The 24,785-nt window shown below is 39.2% G+C and overlaps 1 protein-coding gene across 2 annotated transcripts in view; it reads right to left on the reverse strand.

Moving 5' to 3' along the window:
* Nucleotides 1-24,785, reverse strand: part of mrpl1 (mitochondrial ribosomal protein L1) — a 66,491-nt gene extending 41,706 nt beyond the window's left edge. The window contains exons 1-3 of one of the 2 annotated variants that reach the window (XM_063043542.1): nt 24,554-24,665; nt 9,681-9,786; nt 1,715-1,982 (exon numbers count right to left, since the gene is read on the reverse strand). In XM_063043542.1, the coding sequence (XP_062899612.1) occupies nt 1,715-1,982; nt 9,681-9,786; nt 24,554-24,578 (399 nt within the window). In that variant the 5' untranslated portion in view covers nt 24,579-24,665. Of the gene's footprint in view, nt 1-1,714; nt 1,983-9,680; nt 9,787-24,553 lie in introns of both variants that reach the window. The other variant, XM_063043543.1, reaches the window with a different exon arrangement.

Below are 24,785 nucleotides of genomic sequence, written 5' to 3' on the forward strand. Positions count from 1 at the left end.
GAAAATTTAAAGAGAAACCGATTTTGACCTACAAAAATGAACCATAAGGCACATAAATGCCAGGGATTACTTACAGTAAAATTCAAATAATCCCATACGATCCAACCATTCACAAATCTGGATCACTGGGTGATGTTTGTTGTCTTGAAACTTACCAGATTCTTTTTCCTCTACTACCTCAAATTTTCTAGTTTCACTTAAAAATCGCGAATTCAAAGTGTTTTGAGTAGTAATAAAATGACATCAGATATCTAGAAAATCTGCTAGTCCACCACCAAGTCCCAAATCTGCTGGATTAACAGTTTTACTTTATGATATTTGCATCTAAATGAAAAGGGAACTAACAGTCATTGAGTCACAGAGCACTGCAGCACATGCTGAACTGTCATTCTGTCTAGTCCCATCAACCTTCACCTGCACAATAGAACCTCCATATCCTTCCCATCCATGTACGAATCAAAACTTCTCTTAGATGGTACAATCAAATCTGCATCCACCACTTATGCTTGTACCATACTTGCACAACCCACCAAATGAAGTTCCCCCTCAGATTCTCCTTAAATATTTCACCTTAAAACTATAACTTCTACTTCTGGTCTCACCCAACCCCTATAGAAAATGCCTACTTGCATTAACCCTACTTGTCCAATACAAAGAAAGCACAGAAGCGCCTCTATTTTCTTAGGAGTTTGAGAAGATTTGCCATGACATCTAAAACTTTGACAAACTTCTATAGCTGTACAGTGGAGAGTATATTGACTGGCTGCATCACAGCCTGCTATGGAAACATCAATTCCCTCCCCACCAATGAACACATCTACACAAAGCATTGTCGCAGGAACGCAGCCATCCATCACCAGGGAAACCACCAACCAGGACATGCTCTCTTCTTGCTGATGCCACCTGGAAGGTACAGGAGCCTTAAGACTCACACCACCAGGTTCAGGAAAGTTACTATTCATTAACCATCATGCTCATGAACCAAGAGTGATAACTTCACTCAACCTCACTTGCCCCATTATTGAAATGTTCCCACAACCTGTGGTCTCAGTTTCAAGGACTCATTTCATGTCCTCAATATTTATTGCTTATTTATTATTATTTCTTTCTTTTTGTACTGGCAGTTTGTTGTCCTTTGTATATTGGTTGAATGCCCAAGATGGTGCAGCTGGTGCATTGATTCTATTGTGGTCATTATTCTATTACGGATTTATTGAGTATGCCCACAAGAAAATGAATCACAAGGCTGCATACCGTGACATATATGTACTTTAATAACAAATTTACTTTGAACTTTGAATATGCTGGCTGTGTGGGTGTGAACATTCTCCACAGAACTGTGCAAGTTTACACTGAGTGTTTCAGTTTCTTCCCACATCCCAGATATACTGCTGTAAATTATTCCACATCAATGGCAAAAACAACAAACAGGAAGATGACGGTCATGCAAGAAAAATAAGATATATTAAAGGGTTACAAAGGAAAGAGAGTGGGCCTGAGGCTCTAAGGATTGCTCAATGGGGAGCTGGCATGAAACTGATAGACTGGAAGGCCTCTTTGTACAAAATAAGTAAAAGGTCAAATAGCTATTTACGTGCAATAATATTAAAAAACACAGAAACACTTCACTGATTCCTCTCAGAAATAGGAGTTTAAAATCAGTAACATAGGCTATTTTTAATCAAAATGTAAAGTAGATACTTATGAACATTACCTTCTTTTCCAGTTTCATGTCAAGACGCAAATCAATATAAACAGGCTGCTTTGGATAAGTAAAATCTAACTGCTGAAACTTCTTCAGAGACTCAATTGCCGTCTCAATGTCAAATACTGTCTTTGGATAATACTGGACCTGATAGACATCATCAATCGGTTCCAAGGCTATCAAACCATATACTTTGCGCCTGTTTGATTTGGCCTTTTTCTTGATATTGGTGTTTAGGTCCTCTTGCTTCTGATCATTCTGTACTTTTTTGGTAGCTCTGTTACATCAGAACAAAATAAGGTGAAAACATAACCATATAACAATTACAGCACAGAAACAGGCCACCTCGACCCTTCTAGTCCGTGCCGAAGACTTACTCTCACCTAGTCCCACCGACCTGCACTCAGCCATAACCCTCCATTCCTTTCTTGTCCATATAGCTATCTAATTTAACTTTAAATGACAATATCGAACCTGCCTCAACCACTTCTGCTGGAAGCTCATTCCACACAGCTACCACTCTCTGAGTAAAGAAGTTCCCCCTCATGTTACCCCTAAACTTTTGCCCTTTAACTCTCAACTGATGTCTTGTTTGAATGTTCCCCTACTCTCAATGGAAAAAGCCTATCCACATCAACTTCTATCCCCCTCATAATTTTAAATACCTCCATCAAGTCCCCTCTCAACCTTCTACACTCCAAAGAATAAAGATCCAACTTGTTCAACCTTTCTCTGTAACTTAGGTGCTGAAACCCAGGTAACATACTAGTAAATCTTCTCTGTACTCTCTCCATTTTGTTGACATCTTTCCTATAATTCAGTGACCAGAACTGTACACAATACTCCAAATTTGGCTTTACCAGTGCCTTGTACAATTTTAACATTACATCCCAACTCCTAAACTCAATGCTCTGATTTATAAAGGCCAGCATACCAAAAGCTTTCTTCACCACCCTATCCACATAAGATTCCACCTTCAGGGACCTATTAACCATTATTCCTAGATCCCTCTGTTCTACTGCATTCTTCAATGCTCTACCATGATTAGTCCTACCAAAATGTAGCACCTCACATTTATCAGCATTAAACTCCATCTGCCATCTTTCAGCCCACTCTTCTAACTGGCCTAAATCTCTCTGCAAGCTTTGAATGCCTACTTCATTATCCACAACGCCACCTATCTTAGTATCATCTGCATACTTACCAATCCAATTTACCACCCCATCATCCAGATCATTAATATATATAAAACAGACCCAGTACAGATCCTTGAGACACACCGCTACACACCGTCCTCCAATCTGACACAGTTATCCACCACTACTCTCTGGCATCTCCCATCCAGCCACTGTTGAATCCATTTTACAACAATATCAATACCTAACGATTGAACCTTCCTAACTAACCTTCCATGTGAAACCTTGTAAAAGGCTTTACTGAAGTCCACATAGACAACATCCACCACTTTACCTTCATCAACCTTCCTAGCAACCTCTTCAAAAAATTCAATAAGATTTGTCAAACATGACCTTCCGCGCACAAATCCATGTTGACTGTTCCTAATCAGACCCTGTCTATCCAGATAATTATATATACCATCTCTAAGAATACTTTCCATTAATTTACCCATCACAGACGTCAAACTTACAGGCCGATAATTGCTAGGTTTACTCTTAGAACCCTTTTTAAACAATGGAACAACATAAGCAATACGTTAATCCTCCGGCACCATCCTCGTTTCTAATGACATTTGAAATATTTCGGTCAGAGCCCATGTTATTTCTACACTAACTTCCCTCAAGGTCCTAGGGAATATCCTATCAGGACCTGGAGACTTATCCACTTTTATATTCCTTAAAAGAGCCAATACTTCCTCTTCTTTAATCATCATAGTTTCCATAACTTCCCTGCCTATTTCCCTTACCTTACACAATTCAATATCCTTCTCCTTAGTGAATACTGAAGAAAAGAAATTGTTCAAAATCTCCCCCATCTCTTTTGGTTCCACACATTGCTGTCCAGTCTGATTCTCTAAGGGACCAATTTTATCCCTCACTATCCTTTTGCTATTAATATAACTGTAGAAACCCATTGGATTTATTTTCACCTTACTTGCCAAAGCAACCCCGTATCTTCTTTTAGCTTTTCTAATTTCTTTCTTAAGATTTTTTTTACATTCTTTATATTCCTCAAGCACCTCATTTACTCCATGCTGTCTATGTTTACTGTAGATATCTCTTTTTCTGAACCAAGTTTCTAATATCCCTTGAAAACCATGGATCTCTCAAACTTTTAACCTTCCCTTTCAATCTAACAGGAACAAAGATTCTGTACCCTCAAAATTTCACCTTCAAATGACCTCCATTTCTCTATTACATCCTTCCCATAAAAGAAATTGTCCCAATCTACTCCTTCTAAATCTTTTCGCATCTCCTTAAAGTTAGCCTTTCTCCAATCAAAAATCTCAACCCTGGATCCAGACCTATCTTTCTCCATAATTATACTGAAACTAATGGCATTGTGATCACTGGACCCGAAGTGCTCCCCAACACATACCTCTGTCACCTGACCTATCTCATTCCCTAACAGGAGATCCAACACTGTCCCTTCTCTAGTTGGTACCTCTACGTATTGCTGCAAAAAAAAACTATCCTGCACACATTTTACAAACTCCAAACCATCCAGCCCTCTTACAGTATGGGCTTCCCAGTCTGTGTGTGGAAAATTAAAATCTCCCACAATCACAACCTTGTGCTTACTACAAATATCTGCTATCTCCTTACAAATTTGCTCCTCCAGTTCTTGGTCCCCATTAGGTGGTCTATAATACACCCCTTTAAGCGTCACTACACCTTTCCCATTCCTCAATTCCACCCAAATAGCCTCCCTAGACGAGCCCTCTAATCTATCCTGCCAGAACACCGCAGTAATATTTTCTCTGACAAGCAATACAACACCTCCCCCTCTTGTCCCTCCGATACTATCACACCTGAAGCAACAATCCAGGAATATTTACTTTCCAATCACACCCCTTCTGCAACCATGTTTCACGAATAGCTACAACATCATTATTTCCATGCTCTAAGCTCATCCACCTTTCTTACACTGCTCCTAGCATTAAAATAAACGCATTTAAGAAACCGTCCATCTCTTACTCTCTGTTTATCACGAACGGTGCAAACAACTTTACTATCTCCTTTTTCTTCCTTCTCCCCTACATCTGTTCCTACTCTCTGGTTTCCCACCCCACTTGTATCTAGTTTAAATCCACTGGAGCCTCTCTAGCAAACCTACGGGCAATAATATTTGTCGCCCTCCAGTTCAGATGTAAACCGTCCCGCCAGAACAGGTCCCACCTTCCCTGGAAAACTGCCCAATTATCGATATATCTGAAGCCCTCCCTCCTGCACCATGTCTTCAGCCACCTGTTGGTCTTTACTTAACTTTACTTAAAAGTTACTTAATATTTTCCAAATGACATACACAAAATTGTTTTAAAAACATCAAAGTAAATATATCTTTCCCAGCCCAGGATTTCTCAATGTGCTTTCTGGCCAATGAATTGCATTTGAATATGCCCACTGTAATAATATAGGTAAGGGAGCAGTCAGTATCTACACAACAAACTCCTAACAGATAAAAAAAAGTGAACATTTGTTTTTTGTGATTGAGGAAGCCAGACAATATTAGCAAAACTTCTTTATTCTTCTTCATAATTGTTTTATGGAATTGCTTACATGTATGTATGAATGAATAAAAGAAATTTATTTCGGTCAGTACAAGCATAACAAAAAGCATCATTTTCAACGATGATTTCATAATGATGATTTTATAGGCCAAAATTACAACAAAGAAAACATAGATATTCTTTAAAACAGACCGAAAGGGTATAGGCTGAAGCTACAGCTTATTACGCCTACCCCTCTTATTTATACAACAGGTATCTGAATGGACACTAGACTTCAGCTTCATGCCTCATCCAATACCAAAATATCATTTGGATTTTTCTCCTCAAGTTTTTGAAATGGTGTGAACTTAAACCTACCACCTCTGATTTAAAGGTCGGGTACCAACAGCTGAGCATCAACTGACCATTTCAGAGAGATTGTGTTTCTGGCTCATATGTTTCCTGGAGGAAAGCTATTTGTGCCCTCTCTTTTTTCAATTTAGACATAATCTTATTTCTTTTAATTGGATTCAAAACCCCATTAACATTATAGGAAATTATTTTTACCAATTCAATTTGCATTTTTCTCTAGCAGAAAAAACTCTCCTTTTCTAACCAAACAGTAAGCAATCCCTTCTCAACAGTAAACCAAAACATATAACCACACCCTAGATATTTTTGAATGTATAACATTTGAAAATTTTTCCCAACTTCCAACAGTGAGGCCTGAGCACCGACCCGCCTCAGTTCAGAGGGATAACCTCTATCTTCACCCTGTGTCAGAGGGCCCTCCGCAGTGTGAATAATCATAGAGAATTTTCTCCTATTTATGTCTTGACCATATTGCTATCATTCAAGTTAATCCATCTAGTTTATTTTCAGTTACCAGTTTTCATTTTACCTTTAAGTCCGATTTACTCTTTTCAGTCTCTATACATTCGTGTCTGAATATTTGCAGCTTTTCCTTGTAGTTTGACACTCTGGTTCGTGTGGAGCGTCCTCGCCGCACTGACTGCCACGACTTCTGCCGAATCCTCTCCAGTAGCGACTCCGGTTGGGTGATAACTTTAATAGGTAGTCCCCGGTCCGCCAAGTCCGACATTGCCTCCTCCGCCGTAGCGTAAGTTTTTGTCCCTTCGTCGTAAAAGACTCTCAGCCGAGCTGGATACAGGGTCTGAAATCTGATGCTGTTTTCCTTCAAAACCCTCCGTGTTTCTGCATATTCCTTCTGTCTGGCAAGGATCCCTGGTGCATAATCGTGGTCTACACTGATTTTGCAGTTGCTCCACATGAAACTTTTCTTTTGCCATGCCCGTTTAAGCACCTCTTCCTTCGTTCTGTAAATGAGAAATCTGACTAGAATCGATCTGGGCTGGGCGCCTGCCGGAAGCTGTGGTGCCAACGCGCGGTGAGCCCTTTCTATCTGTAGGTCTTTTGCGTCCGGTACGTCAAGGTTCTCTCTAAGCAGCTTCTCCACAAAGGGAATCATCAGTCCAGGTTTACCTTCAGTTCCTTCGGGAACTCTGCAGATCCTCACATTTTCCCTTCTTGAGCGGCCTTCTTGGTCTATTAGCTTCCACTGGAGCTGCTCTTGTAGCTTTAGCACTTCTACTATCACTTCCTCTGCGTTTTATAGCTTCTCCTCAATTCCTACAATCCTCGCTTCGGCTTCATCTATCCTCGAATTAGTTTTTACTATTTCTTCCTTAATATCTTCCAGCTGTTTGTTGTTATCTTGTCGGAACTCGCGAATCTCTCTGAGAATCAAAGACAGATTTATCGATTCCTCCTCATTATCTCCATCCTGGCTTGCCGTGGGGGAGCTAGGCCCGGCACCTTGCTGCGTCTCTTTGTGTTTATCAGCCTTCTGAGCGGACTTTTTAATCTTGTTCTTAGACATCGTCCTTGCCCCTTTTATTAATATAGTTATACAATATTAAGTATTTGTCTGATTTCGATTTTGGGGCAGTTTACCTTCTCTTTTGTCAAGAGACCTTTTCCTTACGCCGCCATTTCCTTGTTCGAGATTGTGTTTCTGAATGCATTTACATAAGCGTTCCCACAATTCAAGGGAGAGAAATTTTCAATTATACAATGAAAGGAACCATTGACATCAATCTACCTGGCAAAACTGAGCTTGTTTATAATCAAACACCAACATTTCTTTCAGAGGGAATAAGAATTTGGATTCTGTTCCCAAAATAGCAGTTGTTGATGCTATGTAGATCAATTACCTATTTTAAATCAGAGCTTGAAAGACTTATGTTAACATAAGGTATTATAGCATGTGGAAAAGGGAGATGCTTGGTGCTAAATTACAGATTAGACACGATCTCATTGAGTTACAAGAACACAAGAGCCTTACATCAAGTCTGTACAAGAAGCACTTGAGAGAGTCAAAGTTACTTCACTAACTTAGTTCCAATCGACATCATTATGTGTCGTGTTGTATGACACAGGCGATCATGGTCCATGACCATGATTGTTCTTGGCAAATTCTACAGAAGTCGTTTGCCATTGCCTTCTTCTGGGCAGCGTCTTTACAAGACAGGTGACCCCAGCCACTATCAACACTCTTCAGAGATTGTCTGCTTGACGTCATTGATCACATAACCAGCACTTGTGATATGCACCAGCTGCTCATACCACCAGTTCCTATGGCTTCATGTGACCCTGATCAGGGAGCTAAAGCAGGTGCTACACCTTGACCAAGGGTGACCCGCAGGCTAGTTGGGAAGGAGCACCTTACACTTCCTTTGCTAGAGACACAGCTCCACCCCGCCTCTCGCTAGTTCCATTATTGTTAGATAAAAACCTCATACAGAGATTAATAATTTAGTAAATCTCTCTAGAAATCTTTTTATACATATATACATAAATATATACATACACACAGGTACATATACACACACACATACACACAAGCACATACACACATATATGCACACACATATACTGTATATACATACAGTGGCATGCAAAAGTTTGGGCATCCCAAGAGATTTGAGCTCTCAGATAACTTTTACCAAGGTCTCAGACCTTAATTAGCTTGTTAGGGCTAGGGCTTGTTCACAATCATCGTTAGGAAAGGCCAGGTGGTGCAAATTTCAAAGCTTTATAAACACCCTGACTCCTCAGACCTTGTCCCAACAATCAGCAGCCACAGGCTCCTCTAAGCAGCTGCCTAGCACTCGGAAAATTAAAATAAATGATGCCCACAAAGCAGGAGAAGGCTATAAGAAGATAGCAAAGCGTTTTCAGGTAGCCGTTTCCTCAGTTTGTAATGTTATTAAGAAATGGCAGTTAACAAGAACGGTGGAGGTCAAGTTGAGGTCTGGAAGACCAAAAAACTTTCCGAGAGAACTGTTTGTGGGATTGCTAGAAAGGCAAATTCAAACCTCCATTTGACTGCAAAAGACCTTCAGGAAGATTTAGCAGACTCTGGAGTGATGGTGCACTGTTCTACTCTGCAGCGACACCTGCACAAATATGACCTTCACGGAAGAGTCATCAGAAGAAAACCTTTCCTGCGTCCTCACCACAAAATTTAGCGTCAGAAGTTTGCAAAGGAACATCTAATCAAGCCTGATGCATTTTGGAAACAAGTCCTGTGGACTGATGAAGTTAAAATGGAACTTTTTGGTCGCAATGAGTGAAGGTATGTTTGGAGAAAAAAGGGTGCAGAATTTCAAGAAAAGAACACCTCTCCAACTGTTAAGCACAGCGGTGGATCGATCATGTTTTGGGCTTGTGTTGCAGCCAATGGTACAGGGAACATTTCACTGGTACAGCGAAGATGAATTCAATTAAATACCAGCAAATTCTGGAAGCAAACATCACACCGTTAGTAAAAAAAAAGCTGAAGATGAACAGAGAATGGCTTCTACAATAGGATGATGATCCTAAACCCACCTCAAAATCCAAAATGGACTACCTCAATAGGCGCAAGCTGAAGGTTTTGCCATGGCCCTCACAGTCCCCCAAACTAAACATCATTCAAAATCTGTGGATAGACCTCAAAAGAGCAGTGCACGCAAGACGGCCCAAGAATCTCACAGAACTAGAAGCTTTTTGCAAGGAAGAATGGGCAAAAATCCCCCAAACAAGAATTGAAAGACTCTTAGCTGGCTATAGAAAGCGTTTACAAGCTGTGATACTTGCCAAAGGGGATGTTACTAAGTACTGATCACGCAGGGTGCCCAAACTTTTGCATGCATGTGTGTGTGTGTCTATATTATATATAACACACACACATATACACACACACACACACATACATAATGTTTAAATAACTGAAAAATATCATACTTCAGTGCAGCAAAATGCCTGATTGGAAAATCTTTCTTCAGTAAAGGGCATATTCCACTCCAGCTCTGATCCCTCATTAATGTAGATATATGGCATCCAGTGAGCACTGAAAAATAAAGAAAAACTATAATCATCTTTATTACTAGTTAGATATTAAACACTGAAATGTGCTTGCAACTATGTGATACATTATGGCTGTAATTCATCCTGCCACTGCTGTCATTTCTGCTTTATTTTGCACACTGATGCGGATGATTCTGACTTGTCTAAAAAGAAAGATCGAAAGATCACACCCTTTAACTGACTCACAATAAAACACAAGGTTTAACACAAGCAAAACAAAAGGGGAAAATTATTGAATTATAAAGGTCCTTATTAGGCTATCATTTTTATTTATACTGACTCCCCAACGATTACTTTATTCAGTCTTTTATCAAATAGACAACGGCGTCTCAACAAAATGCTGCAAACTCTGGCACCAGTGACAGCTAAGTCAGTCATTCACTGTAGTATGGGACCTAATCAGACTACTGCATGGGGTGGGGAAGGGGAAGGGGAAGGGGAAGGGGTGGAGTGTGGGCAGAGGGAAGAGAAATGGACTACAATACCCAACTCTGCACTATTTAACTCCTCTCCTCCCATCCTAACTTGCTTACTTGCCTGTTGATTTTTATCTCCCTCTTCCATTTTCCACTCCTTCCAAATGGCATTTTCTTTCTCTACTGTAGTTTGCAGGGCTACCATGAGCGAGTTCTCAATAGCAATGACCCACTTCCCAGCACTTAGTACACCAGCAGCAGAAGCACATACAAGGTTCTAATACTGCCATTTTGTTAGAGGACAAAACTGAGGATATAGTGATATTGTTAGATACACCAGGCAGTCGGATAAAACATACACCCCATTTAAGGTACCAAAAATAAATGAAATACGGTTTTCATCCAGTTTTACCCAATTACTATCAAATCCTTTTTAAACTTCAAACACTTCCACTTGCTCCCAAAAGGTGAAACTGAAAATCTGAAATAAAAATAGAAAATACTCAAAATACTCACATCAATAAGTATTTGTAAACAGACATAGATTGTTGACTTTACACAAGGCTCTAAGCAAATATGGAAGGAGGAAATGGAGAGGAAGAGCAAACAACTGAAATAGTGTTCATGTTGGGGATCAAGGCAGGAGGGACTTAATGCAAATTGAATTACAGTGCAAGTGAAATACGGTGCAGATGATATTCATTTTCTTAAATCTCAGAAACTGTCAGGCCTGATTAAGTTCAAGTTTAATGATATTCAAACATATACGAATACCCATGAATAAAGCCAAATGAAATGACATTAGTCTGGGGTTAAGGTGAAAAAACACAATACCAACAGACGTACATGGCCCAAGCCACATAGAGCATATACAAGATAGCAGTAAAATACAGTCACACAGAAAATATATAGTCCAAGTCCCCGAGTCCATGAATATTGCAGCAGTCTGCAGTCAAGCACAACATGGCTCGTCTTCTGCAGAGCGAATACTAGGGGACAGCACCGACTCCAGCTTGGACACCTTGCACACTGCCTCCGGCGCTCCAAAGGAGTGCAACAACTCCAATGCCTCTCTCCTGGGCAGCTGCATATGGTGACACCACAGCTTGAGGCCCTGTCCTTGATGCAACCAAGGCCACGCAGCTCCCCCGTAGTCCGCCAATAAATCAGTGAATTGGACTTGCACCACTCCACATTAACAATGTCCAACAGGGTCTTGCAATCACAAGAAAAGCGACTAGACTGCACACCGTCTCCTCCAACGCCTCTCTGACTTAGGCAGCAACACAATCTACACCAAGTCCAGCTCCTTCCGTTTCTTATGTCCAGCAGGGTCTTGCAATCGTAAAAAGTTTGTTTAAAAAAAAAGACGATAACACCTTTGGCTGACCCCCATAGAAGCTACTGTGACCAAGCCCGCTGCCATCTTACCAGAATGTGAATCTCTATTCACGCACCATATCACACCCATGTGTCAGGAACTGCATATTGTGTTCCAGCTGAAGCCTAGCTTGTAACATTATTAAATTTTCCAATATTTCAAGAAGATTTAGTTTTTCTGCGAAGTTATCTGTAAGGGCAAGGAGCCCTTTAAATATACTGGGTTACTATTGTCCAATAACAGTCTGCACATCCACACACTCACAATTGGAAAAACTTGTCTTGCATACTGTTCATACAAACCAATTAATTACAACAGTGCACTGAGATTGTAAAGGGTAAAACAATAGAGTGACAAATAAAGGATTACAGTTACAGAGAAAGCACACTGCAGGTAGACAATAAAATGCAAGTTCATAGGGAGACACATTGTAATATCAAGATTCATTCTTATCATATAGGGAATCATTCAAATAGTCTTAAAACAGTGGGATAGAAGCACTTCCTTCAGCCAAATGGTATATGCTTTAAGGCTTTTCTTCCTTTATTAATCTTTTTATTGATTTAAAAAGAACATGTATATATAAACAAGAGGAGAATTATCTCAAATATATCAATAACAATACACACAGAAAGTGAAATAGATATTATCAAAATCATACATAGTATTAAGCTAATATGTAGTACATAATAAAAAAAAGACAGCTAATTTTCCTCGTATCAATTCATGGAGACAGAGAAAAAAAACTTTAAATTTTTTAAATGAAGGAGGAAAAAAAAACCCACTACAGTATACAAGGAAAAAAAAGGGACTAAGCAGTCCATTCTGAGGATACCACCAAAAAAAAGGAAAGACTTTCTGATTAAATCTAAAACTTTCGGAAAAAAATTGGAAGAGTATTAAATCAAATCAAATGAAAATATTGAATAAAAGGCCGCCAGATTTGCTCAAATTTAAAGGATTAAATGTCTGACTTCTTATTTTCTCTAAACTTCAGTACCAATGACATAGAAAGGAAGAGTGAGGAGGTCCTGGAGAGTGAGTATAGAGAGCTTGGTAGGAAGTTGAAAAGCAGGACCTCGAGGGTGGTAATCTCAGGATTGCTACCTGTGCTACGTGCCAGTGAGGGTAAGAATAGGATGCTCTAGAGGATGAACAAGTGGCAGAGGAACTGGTGTAGGGGGCAGGTGGGACCTGTACAAGAGAGATGGGTTACACTTGAACTACAAGGGGACCAATATCCTTTCAGGGAGGTTTGTTAGTGCTGTTGGGGAGGCCTTAAACTAGATTTGCAGGGGGATGGGAACCAGAGTGCAGGAGCTGACAGTGTGGCTGGGGTGAAAATAAATGATGTTAAAAGTTCAAGCAAAGCCACAAATAGAAAGGTTGTGAGTGGTAGTAAAAATCTTCTGAGATGTATCTATTTCAATGCTTGGAGTATTGCGGTGAAAGCAGACGAGTTGAGGGCCTGGATTGACACGTGGAATTATGACGTTATAGCAATTAGTGAAACTTGGCTACAGGAGTGGCAGGACTAACAGCTTAATATTCCAGGGTTCCGATGTTTCAGATGTGATAGAGGCAGAGGAATGAAAGGTGGGGGAGTAGCATTGCTTGTCAGGGAAAATGTTACAGCAGTGCTCAGGCAGGACAGATTGTCTACTGAGTCCTTATGGGTGGAGTTGAGAAACAGGAAAGGTATGGCCACATTAGTGGGTTTGTATTATAGGCCATCCAATAGCGAGAATTGGAGGAGCAAATCTGCAGAGAGATAGCAGGCAACTGCAGGAAACAAAGTTGTGGTGGTAGGGGATTTTAATTTTCCATATATTGATTGGGACTTGCATACTGTTAGGGGTCTAGATGGTTTAGAGTTTGTAAAATGTGTTCAGGAAAGTTTTCTAAATCAATATATAGAGGTATCAACTAGAGGGGCTGCAATATTGGATCTCCTGTTAGGAAACTAGTTAGGACAAGTGACGGAAGAGTGTGTAGGGGAGCACTTTGGTTCCAGTGATCATAACGCCATTAGTTTCAACTTGATCATGGACAAGAATAGATCTGGTCCAAGGGCTGAGGTTCTGAACTGGAAGAAGGCCAAATTTGAAGAAATGAGAAAGGATCTAAAAAGCGTGGATTGGGACAGGTTATTCTCTGGCAAGGACGTGATCAGTAAGTGGGAAGCCTTCAAAGGAGAAATTTTGAGTGCAGAGCTTGTATGTTCCTGTCAGGATTAAAGGCAAAGTGAATAGGAATAAGGAACCTTGGTTCTCAAGGGATATTGCAACTCTGATAAAGAAGAAGAGAGAGTTGTATGACATGTATAAGGAAACAGGGAGTAAATAAGGTGCTTGAGGAGTATAAAAAGTGCAAGAAAATACTTAAGAAAGAAATCAGGAGGGCTAAATGAAGACATGAGGTTGCCTTAGCAGTCAAAGTGAAGGATAATCCAAAGAGCTTTTACAGGTATATTAAGAGTAAAAGGATTGTAAGGGATAAAATTGGTCCTCTTGAAGATCAGAGTGGTCAGCTGTGTGCGGAACCAAAAGAAATGGGGGAGATCTTAAATGGGTTTTTGGCATCTGTATTTACTAAGGAAACTGGCATGAAGTCTATGGAATTAAGGGAAACAAGTAGTGAGATCATGGAAACTGTACAGATTGAAAAGGAGGAGGTGCTTGCTATCTTGAGGCAAATTAAAGTGGATAAATCCCCAGGACCTGACAGGGTATTCCCTCAGACCTTGAAGGAGACTAGTGTTGAAACTGCAGGGGCCCTGGCATACATAGCTAAAATGTCGGTGTCAGAGGATTGGAGAGTGGTTCATGTTGAACCGTTGTTTAAAAAAGGATCGAAAAGTAATCCGGGAAATTATAAGCCGGTAAATTTGACGTTGGTAGTGGGTAAGTTATTGGAGGGAGTACTAAGAGGCAGAATCTACAAGCATTTGGATAGACAGGGACTTATTAGGGAGAGTCAACATGGCTTTGTGCGTGGTAGGTCATGTTTGACCAATCTATTGGAGATTTTCAAGGAGGTTACCAGGAAAGTGGATGAAAGGAAGGCAGTGGATGTTGTCTACATGGACTTCAGTAAGGCCTTTGACAAGGTCCCACATGGGAGGTTAGTTAGGAAAATTCAGTCGCTAGGTATACATGGAGAGGTGGTAAATTGGATTAGACATTGGCTCAATGGAAGAAGCCAAAGAGTGGTATAGAGAATTGCTTCTCTGAGTGGAGGCCTGTGGCTAGTGGTGTGCCACAGGGATCAGTGCTGGGTCCATTGTTATTTGTCATCTATATCAATGATCTGGATGATAATGTGGTAAACTGGATCAGCAAATTTGCTGATGATACAAAGAATGGAGGTACAGTGGACAGTGAGGAAGGTTTTCAGAGCCTGCAGAGGGACTTGGACCAGCTGGAAAAATGGGCTGAAAAATAGCAGATGGAGTTTAATACAGACAACTGTGAGGTATTGCACTTTGGAAGGACAAACCGAGGTAGAACATACAGGGTAAATGGTAAGGCACTGAGGAGTGCAGTGGAACAGAGGGATCTGGGAATACAGATACAAAATTCCCTAAAAGTGGCATCACAGGTAGATAGGGTCATAAAGAGAGCTTTTGGTACATTGGCCTTTATTAATCAGAGTGTTAAGTATAAGAGCTGGAATGTTATGATGAGGTTGTATAAGGCATTGGTGAGGCCGAATCTGGAGTATTATGTTCAGTTCTGGTCACCAAATTACAGAAAGGATATTAATGAGGTTGAAAGAGTGCAGAGAAGGTTTACAAGGATGTTGCCAGGACTTGAGAAACTCAGTTACAGAGAAAGGTTGAATAGGTTAGGACTTTATTCCCTGGAGCGTAGAAGAATGAGGGGAGATTTGATAGAGGTATATAAAATTATGATGGGTATAGATAGAGTGAATGCAAACAGGCTTTTTCCACTGACGCAAGGGGAGAAAAAAAACCAGAGGACAAGGGTCAAGGGTGAGGGGAGAAAAGTTTAAAGGGAACATTAGGGGGGGCTTCTTCACACACAGAGTGGTGGAAGTATGGAATGAGCTGCCAGACGAGGCGGTAAATGCGGGTTCTTTTTTAACATTTAAGAATAAATTGGTCAGATACATGGATGGGAGGTGTATGGAGGGATATGGTCCGTGTGCAGGTCAGTGGGACTAGGTAGAAAATAGTTCAGCGCAGCGAAGAAGGGCCAAAAGGCCTGTTTCTGTGCTGTAGTTTTTCTATGGCTTTTATGGTTTCTTAAACAGGACATAATGGAGGAAAGCCAATAAAAGACAGTAGGTGGATTAGAATCCTTCCACTTCAGTAAAATCGTTCCACTCCTAGCCAATAAAGTTGAAAAGGCTATCATACGTTGAGCAGAAACAGGAATATTTCCTGCTTCCGATGGGATATCCCAAAGATTGCTGTAATAAATTAAGTTGTAGGTCCAGGTACAAGACTTTTGATAGCGTTTTTAAAATATCTCCCCAAAAATTATCTAGCTTTATGCAAGACCAAAACATATGAGTTAAAGTGGCCACCTCAATATTATATCTGTCACAAATAGGATTGACGTTGGAAAAAATACGTGCTAGTTTATCCTTTGACATATGGGCTTGATGCATTACCTTGAACTGTATCAAGGAATGAATGGCACAAATAGATGAGTTATTTACCAAATGGAAAAGTTTTACTCCATTGATTATCTGAAAATGACTCTTGAAATTCCAATTCCCAGGCATGTTTAATTTTATCATTGATTTCATTCGTAAACTCAATAACCATTTATAAATTATAGCTATCAACCCTTTTGAAGTGGTTTAAAATGAAAGAGAGCATTTGTCATATTAGGGTGATAAGCATAAGGGTAATTTGGCCGCGAACCACGTAAAAAATTCCTAATTTGTAAATATCTAAAAAAGAGTACATTAGATAAATCGTATTTATCCACCAATTGAGAAAAAGACATTAAACAGTCCCCTAAAAACAAATCTGAAAAAGTTGTCATTCCCTTGGTTTCCCAAATTTAAAAGGCCTTATCCAAAATTGATAGTTTAAAAAAAATAATTGGAATGGATATCACCAGAAAGAACAAAATTATTTAACTCAAAAAATCTATGAAACTGAAACCAAATTCTTAATGTATGTTTAATAATGGGATTAAAGTCTTGTCTACTAATCTTAGAAAACAAAAAGGGAAGAGGAGCTCCCAGTAAAGAGGCCAAAGAGAACCCCTTCACCGAGTTTTCCTCCAAATCCAACCATGAAGGACATTCTTGTATGTCTGAATAATGAATCCAAAAAGCAATATATTGAATATTAATTGCCCAATAATACATTCTAAAACTTGGCAAAGCCATACCATCATTCTTTTTTAATTTTTGCAATAAGGGTTTACTCAATCTAGGATTTTTATTATTCCAAATGCAAGATTATAGTCTATTCTGTCAAAAAACGTTTTAGGAACAAAGGAAGGAACTGCCTGAAATATCTATAAGAATTTCCATAGAACTATCATTTTAATAGCATTAATTTGACCTATTAATGATAATGTCATAGGTGACCATTTAGAAAGAATTTGTTGTGTACAATTAATTAATGGGAGAAAATATTTATACAGGTCCTTAAAATTTTTAGTAATTTTTAACAATACTAAAAGGTGCTTGATGATATTGATCTGTCTAATTTTTAATGGGGAATAACTCACTTCTATGTAAATTTAATTTATATCCAGAAAAACTACTGAATTCAGAAAATATAGATAACATAGAAGGGATAGATTTCCTAGAATCTGAAATATAAACTAACAGGTCATCTGCATATAATGAAACCTTGTGTACTTAGTCCCCTCTCTTAATACTCTGAACAGTATTGGAAGCAATAGCAAGGTGTTCTAAAGCAAAGTTAAATGATAAAGGGCTAAAAAGACATTCCTGCCTCTGTATAATCTAAAGTAAGGAGAATTTTGATTATTAGTTGTAAGTCCAGCCATAGGGGTTTGATAGATCAATTTGATCCAGGAAATAAATTCCCGGACCAAAATTAAATCTTTCCAAAACCTCAAATAAGTAAGACCACTCCTAGCAAAGGCTTTCTCTGAATCAAGAGAAACAACACATTCAGATACTTTAGAAGGAGAGGAGTGAATAACATGTAATAATCTTCGAATATTAAAACATGAACACCTATTTTTAATAAATCCAGATTGATCATTGGAAATAACATTAGGTAAAATAGTCTCAAGTCTATTAGCCAAGATCTTAGAAAGAATTTTAAAATCCACATTCAGTAGAGGGATTGGTCTATAGGAAGTGCATTCAGATAAATCTTTTTCATTTTTAGGAATTAATGAGATTGAAGCTTCATAAAAAGTTTTCGGGAGATTCCTGGAGGATATAGAATCAGTGAAAATTTGACATAATTGACATGTAAGTATTTCACTGAAAGTCTTATAAAATTCCACTGTATATCCATCCGGTCCCGGAGCCTTACCTGGTTGGGAAGAGGATATAGCCCTTGCTATTTCCTCTTGTTTAATAGGCGCATCTACTGTATTAATATCTTGGTTAGAAATTTCAGGTATATTCAATTTTTGCAAAAATCTATTCATAAAAGTAATATTGTCTGAAAATTCAGATTTATGAAGGTTAAAGTAGAAATCATAAGTGCCTTATTAATTTCATAAGGATTATACCATTTCAGTTCTATCAGGTCTTCATATTTTCAAGATCTGTCTTCTAGCCATATTTGCTTTTAATTGACCAGCCAATAATTTGCCTGACCTGTCAATTTTATATGCATGGGGACTTTTAGATTTAAGAAGTTGCTGCTTAATGGGAAAAGTCAAAAGCAAATCATGCTGTGTTTGGAGTTCCACCCTTTCCTTATAGAGATCTTCACTAGGCATTACTGAATAAACTTTTCTATTTCTTTAATCCTATTAGTAATCACTAAAAGTTATGCCTTGGTTTTCCTTCTTAAACCTACTGAGTATGAAATTATCTGTCCCCTAAGAAAAAATTTCATCATGTCCCAAATACCTAAATTTGACATTCCCTCAATTATATTTAATTCAAAAAATAGAGAAACTTGCTTTTCCATAAAAATTACAAAGGTTGAATCTTGTAGCAATGTAGCATTAAATCTCCACTGAGGTATCTTCAGAGTATTACCAGAGAACTGAAAAGTTAATTTCATGGGTGCATGATCCGACAACAGAATCACATCATATGCACAATCAGCAACAGAGGGCACCAATCATGTGTCCAGAAAAAAATAATCAATTCTTGAGTATTTATGGTATACATATGGAAAAAAAAGAAAAATCCTTATCTTTAGGATGCATAAGTCTCCAAATATCAACCAGACCATATTCTAATAAAAAAGAATTAATACAAATCACAGCTTTATTAGGAAGCAACGGATTGGTGGACAATCTGTCAATCGACAGACTGAGACAGCAGTTAAATTCACCGCCCATAATCAATTTACGTTCATTTAAATTTGGCAGCACAGAAAACAGCTTCTTAAAAAATTCAGGGCTATCTATATTAGGTGCATAAACACACACTAAAGCCACCTTTTGACCACATAACAGACCAATAACAATTAAATATTTGCCAATTAAATCAGTAACAGCATTAAAATGTACAAAAGAAGTTTTAGATTTAATAAAAATAGATACCCCTCTTATTTTATTTACTGCTGAAGAATGAAATAAGGGTCCCTTCCAAAATTTAAAAAAACGATTTTCATCCTGCCTACAGATAGGAGTCTCCTGCGCAAAAATAATATCCACATGAAATTTTTAATTTCTTAAAAATCTTTCTGCGCTTAATAGTCTGGTTCATACCGTTCAGATTCCAAAATATTACATTAATTTATTAAGATCCATATTTAAAGTTTAATTTAAAATTTTATAAAGTAAGCTAATGCACAGGCGCAAACTAAATCCGAAAAGACAAAGCATGACTCGATCAGAAAAAAAAGCAAGATAATTAATAAAATAAAACCTCTCAGGACTGCCGAGTCGGAAAAAAAAACTAATCTAATAGACCCACCCACCCGGAAAACCTGGAAACCGTCCAATAGGCAGACAGCATGCTACTCTAATGACCCTTGACCCGTCTCCAGTTAGCAGCCCCTGCTTACAACGTAATACGTTACCACCACCAAAAAGACATAACAAAGGGTACGTAAAGAAATAAACAAATTCCAAATATTTTCATATTATGTTAATAGTTAAACCTAACTAACAATAGCCATCTTAAATTCATTCAAAATATTCAAAGTATTCAAAAAAAAGATAAATCCAACCAAATAATATACTACAACTAGTGTTAAAGACTTACAAATCAAAGAAAAAAAATTATATACATAATATAATTTTATTATATAATTAAATCCAAACCTATATTAACTATTAAAGCAAACAACAGATCCAAGTAAATCAACCAAGTGCATGTCTGGGCACTCATAAAATGTGGAGCGGACTTTCATCATCGAAGCCGCTACAAACAGCTCCCAGCTAAGGATTAACTTTTCAAATTGCTTGCGAAATGGGCTTCAACTCCTTTATAAATTTCCAACCGTCTTCTGGGGAGTCAATCCGTTTTGGACGAGTATTAGGTGGAGTAATTATCAGACGAGCCGGATAGCGCAGAGAAGGACAACAGTTAATCTTATAAAGTTCAGCCATGGCTTCCCGATACTTAATTCTTTCAGCATAAATCTTTGGGGTAAAATCTTCAACTATACAAATCTTTACTCCATTATAAATTAGCTTATCCCTTTTCCTTGAATAGTTTCCTTGAATACATCCCGAAGAATAGCTTCTTTGGTTGTAAAGTAATGCAAACATAATTATCACAGGACAAGGAACACACATCAAAGTTGCTGGTGAACGCAGCAGGCCAGGCAGCATCTATAGGAAGAGGCGCAGTCGACGTTTCAGGCCGAGACCCTTCGTCAGGACTAACGGGTCTCGGCCTGAAACGTCGACTGCGCCTCTTCCTATAGATGCTGCCTGGCCTGCTGCGTTCACCAGCAACTTTGATGTGTGTTGCTTGAATTTCCAGCATCTGCAGAATTCCTGTTGTTGATCACAGGACAAGGTTTCATTTCGGCTGAAGGCTAAGGACATCAAATTCGGTGGGCTCCGTCCAGTCTCAGACAGGCTTCAAGAATCTCTCTAAAAAGTGAACATAACATGTTTGAAAAGAACTTTAATGGCTCACCGGTTTCCGTATTTTCAGGCAAACCCAGTATGCGTAAATTCATCCTGAGACATCTGCTTTCCAGATCGATCGTTTTCTTCTTAATTCTTGATAACTCCAAAGTAACCTCATTAATTTTCTTTTCCGTAAGAGACATCTTCAATTCTTGTTCTTCAATAGTTTGACTCATTAACTCCTGTTCTCTTTCAATTCTATGAGTGCTCTGTTTAAGCATCTGATATTGAACTTCCAGATTCTTCAAAGATTCCTGAACAGCGAAAATGGTTTTTTCAAGCTTTTCATTAGCGTTTGTCAGTTTATCGATCTTAGTGTCCACCGTACCGATCTTAGCATTAATAGCTTCTATTAAAGAGAGCATTCTTTCTGAAGTAGAGTCTTCCTCTGATTTCTTTGTTTGTTCAACTTCGGGAAGAGTTTTGCCACCTCTTAATTCGATTCCAGATCGAGTATCAGCCATTGTAACTGAATCTTAAATCCCTCAGCAAAGGTAATAAATCTTCAAAGCTTTGAACAAATCTAACAGTGGAAAGTAAGTTGTGAAGGATGGAGCCACGACAAAAGCGTCTTACTCTTTGAGCTGCCAAGAGGAGACCTTTTGTGTCTTGCGGAAGGAAGAGAAGAGAGAGTGACCAGGATTGGTGCGGCCTTTGACAAAACTGGCTGCTCTACATTAAGAAATATAGACAAAGTTTGTAAATGGTTTCCATGATGAGCTGAGCTGTGCCCGCATGTCTCTGGAGTTTCTTGCGGTTATGGGCACAGCAGCTGCAATATCAAGCTGTGATGCATCCAAGTAGGATGTTTTCTATGGTGTATTGATAAAAATCAGTGAAGGTCAAAGTAAATACGATTATCATGGCAGAGGTATTGCTGCCAATCCTTAATGACTGTAGTCTGTTGATCAGGAAGTCAAAGATACAGTTGCAAAGGGAAGTGTTGAATTGCTGCTCTACGAGCTTGGAGATGTTTGCTTGGAATTATAGTGTTGAAGGAAGAGCTGTAATCTAGCATATGTGTCGTTACTGTACAGATGCTCTCAAAATGAATGTACAGCCAAGGAGATGGTGTAGACCTGGTTCAACAGCAAGTAAAAACTGCATTGAGTCAACATTGTTACATTATTTGGGAGTCTGGAGTTAATGCATGCCCCATGACTGGCCTCTCGAGGCACTTCATGATGGTGGCTGTTAGAAACACCAAGCAGCAGTCATTAAGGCACGTTACCTTGATTTACTTAGATACTGGGATGGTAGTGGTGTTCTCAAAGCAGGTGGGAATGTCATATTGGAGCAGGGGAAAGTTAAAATTCCCTGCAAATGCCTTTACCAGCTGATCTATGCAGGATCTAGAGACACGGCGAGGAACATCATCCAGGCCAGATGCCTTCTGAAGGTTGTCTCTCCAGAAGACTGACCTTGCTTTTGTAATAGTGACTGTGCATTCAGGTTCATTGGAGGCCCATTGGGTCCATACCAGCTCTTAGCAGATAGAACCACAGCAGACAAAAGTATTTATTCCATCTTATTAATCACAAAGGTGAAATTTACATCATATTAAATATCCTCATATGAGTGCACATCAAGCATCACAAGGGTATTGCAACTAGGAGCAGGGACCATAATGAAGGCAAGCTTGTAGTAATTTTGAAAATCTGAACGAGTCAGTTGGAAATTAGATTACTTTTGAAGTGAGAGAGTCCAACTTGAGAAAGCATTAACTCCAGCAAGGAGATTGTATTCCCTCTCCTCGAACACGTGGGTGCTCCAGTTCCGTCCCACTGTCCAAAGACATACTAGTTAATTGGCCATTGTAAATGATCCTGTGATTAGGATAGGGTTAAATAGGTGGGTTGCTGGGCAGTGCGGCTCATTCGGCTGAAAGGGCCTGTTCCATGCTGTATCTCTAAATAAACAAAAATTTTATCTGGACACACAAAGCTGCAGAGCTATCCAAACCCACGCCAGAAATGCTTCAGAGATACACCTACTGAAGCATAGTCAAAACAGGGAAAGTACAACTAAGCTCATTTAAATATTACAATACTGTAGACAGCAACTTGAGTGGCTGAAAGAGAAATTAATAATAAGAGAAATGAGGTAAAAGTGTGCATAATGTGGATTGAAAAATGACTCCTACAAAATGAAATGAAAAATGACTCCTACAAAACTTCCTTCAGTTAGTCCTGACAAAGGGTCTCGGCCTGAAACGTCTGCTGCACCTCTTCCTATAGACGCTGCTTGGCCTGCTGCGTTCACCAGCAACTTTGATGTATGTTGCTTGACAACCTAATCTGTTTATCACATAACTAACCGCAGCTCAAAATAGATAAACTTTGAGATTTTCAAAGAAAAAGACAACCTAACATTCCTCAGAGTAATGGAAAGGCACAGAATTCAGTGAAGGTGACCAAGGGACAACAGGCTGTTCCACAGGTTAAAAATGCCCAAAGTACAGGCAACCGTACATATGAGCTCTCACAGTAGTAAATTCAGAAGTCCGAAGTATGTATATACCCATTCCTATGAATAATACAAGTTGCCTCTCTCTCTCAGCACTTTTAGATACTGTTCTTATTGGTTTGTGTTCATTTGATTTCACTCATAAAACAGTTACCATCTCAAAAGATTTTAAATATTTTTCAGCTTATGAAAAAAAAGGCTCAAGAACATCCTGATAAACGGAATCCACTGTTAACCCGGTTTGAGCTGAAAAAGAGCTAAACAATCACACCACAATCCTCCCATCCTTTATAAACAAGAGACAACAAGCAGTCTTGCATACAAACTTATTGGAATACAAAGGAGAACTCTACTCCAAATGGCAGAATGCCTGCTGGAACAAGAACCTCAGAAGAATGAAAGGTGATAACTGGAGGAAACTAACAGAGCCACACATTATAATAATAGAGGTAACGAAGAACTATCATTACTCAGAGTTGGGGACAAAGTAAAGAAGCCCACATCAAAATTACCAATGTGGCAGCAGTGACTCAACAAATTTTATACAAATTATACGAAGTCACGATAGAAAAATGTATTCCACATTGGAAGAAGATTTTAGAAAGAAAGATTTAGAAATACGTACTAAAGCTTGCAGAAAACAAAATCACAGTTCAACTACAAACTCAGAAGTACAGACAGTTAAAGCCCGAACTGGGAAGACAGCCTAACAAACCTAGCATCTGGAAAACTCTGTGCTATGTAAGGCAGACAGTTAGTTCAGGCGTGATTCTGCCTTCTTACTAGAGGTATAATACACGTAATATTGGTCAGTTCCGCTTTAAAAGTGGTATGAGGTAAAACAATTGTTTTCTGCATGGTGCTACAACACTTCACTGTGAAAGTTGTTTGAAGACCTGTCGTGAAAAATCACAATCATGCAAGATCTTTGAGGAATGAGGTAAATTCGCTAGATTCAGTTACAAGCTCGCGTCCTACATCCTAAAGAATGAATGATGACGTTTGCCGGTCATCTCACGACTACCAATGTCCACCACTAATTCCCCAAGCCAGGGGAGTCTCTTTTCCTCTTTCCCTACCCCCCCCCCCACTCCCAGCTTGTTTTTTTTCTCTCTGTCTCTCTTCCTCCCTGCCCCGTTCATTTCCAGGGCGACAACAACCACTCACCCCCAACGCTAGGTGTCCCGGTACAAAAGACACTAGCACCCGAGGAAAAGCCCCACTTCCGCTACATCGCCCCCAACTAACCTCGCCAGCACCTGCCCGCCGCCATTGCCGATTTTTTTAGCCGTGCTTTACTTATTTAATGTCCCCCACAATACAGACTCCCAAACTTTGGTTCCGATACCTTACGAGAGGCGTGTGCAACAGAACTCTAGCCACATGACTTCCTGAATGTTGGCTGTTACTCGCTGTTTTCAGTCACCCAACATCTTACCCGGCTATATATATTTTTTTCCAACCAGCACACATGTATATT

This window comes from Mobula hypostoma, chromosome 3 (genome assembly GCF_963921235.1).
Source record: "Mobula hypostoma chromosome 3, sMobHyp1.1, whole genome shotgun sequence".
NCBI classification, from domain to species: Eukaryota; Metazoa; Chordata; class Chondrichthyes; order Myliobatiformes; family Myliobatidae; genus Mobula; species Mobula hypostoma.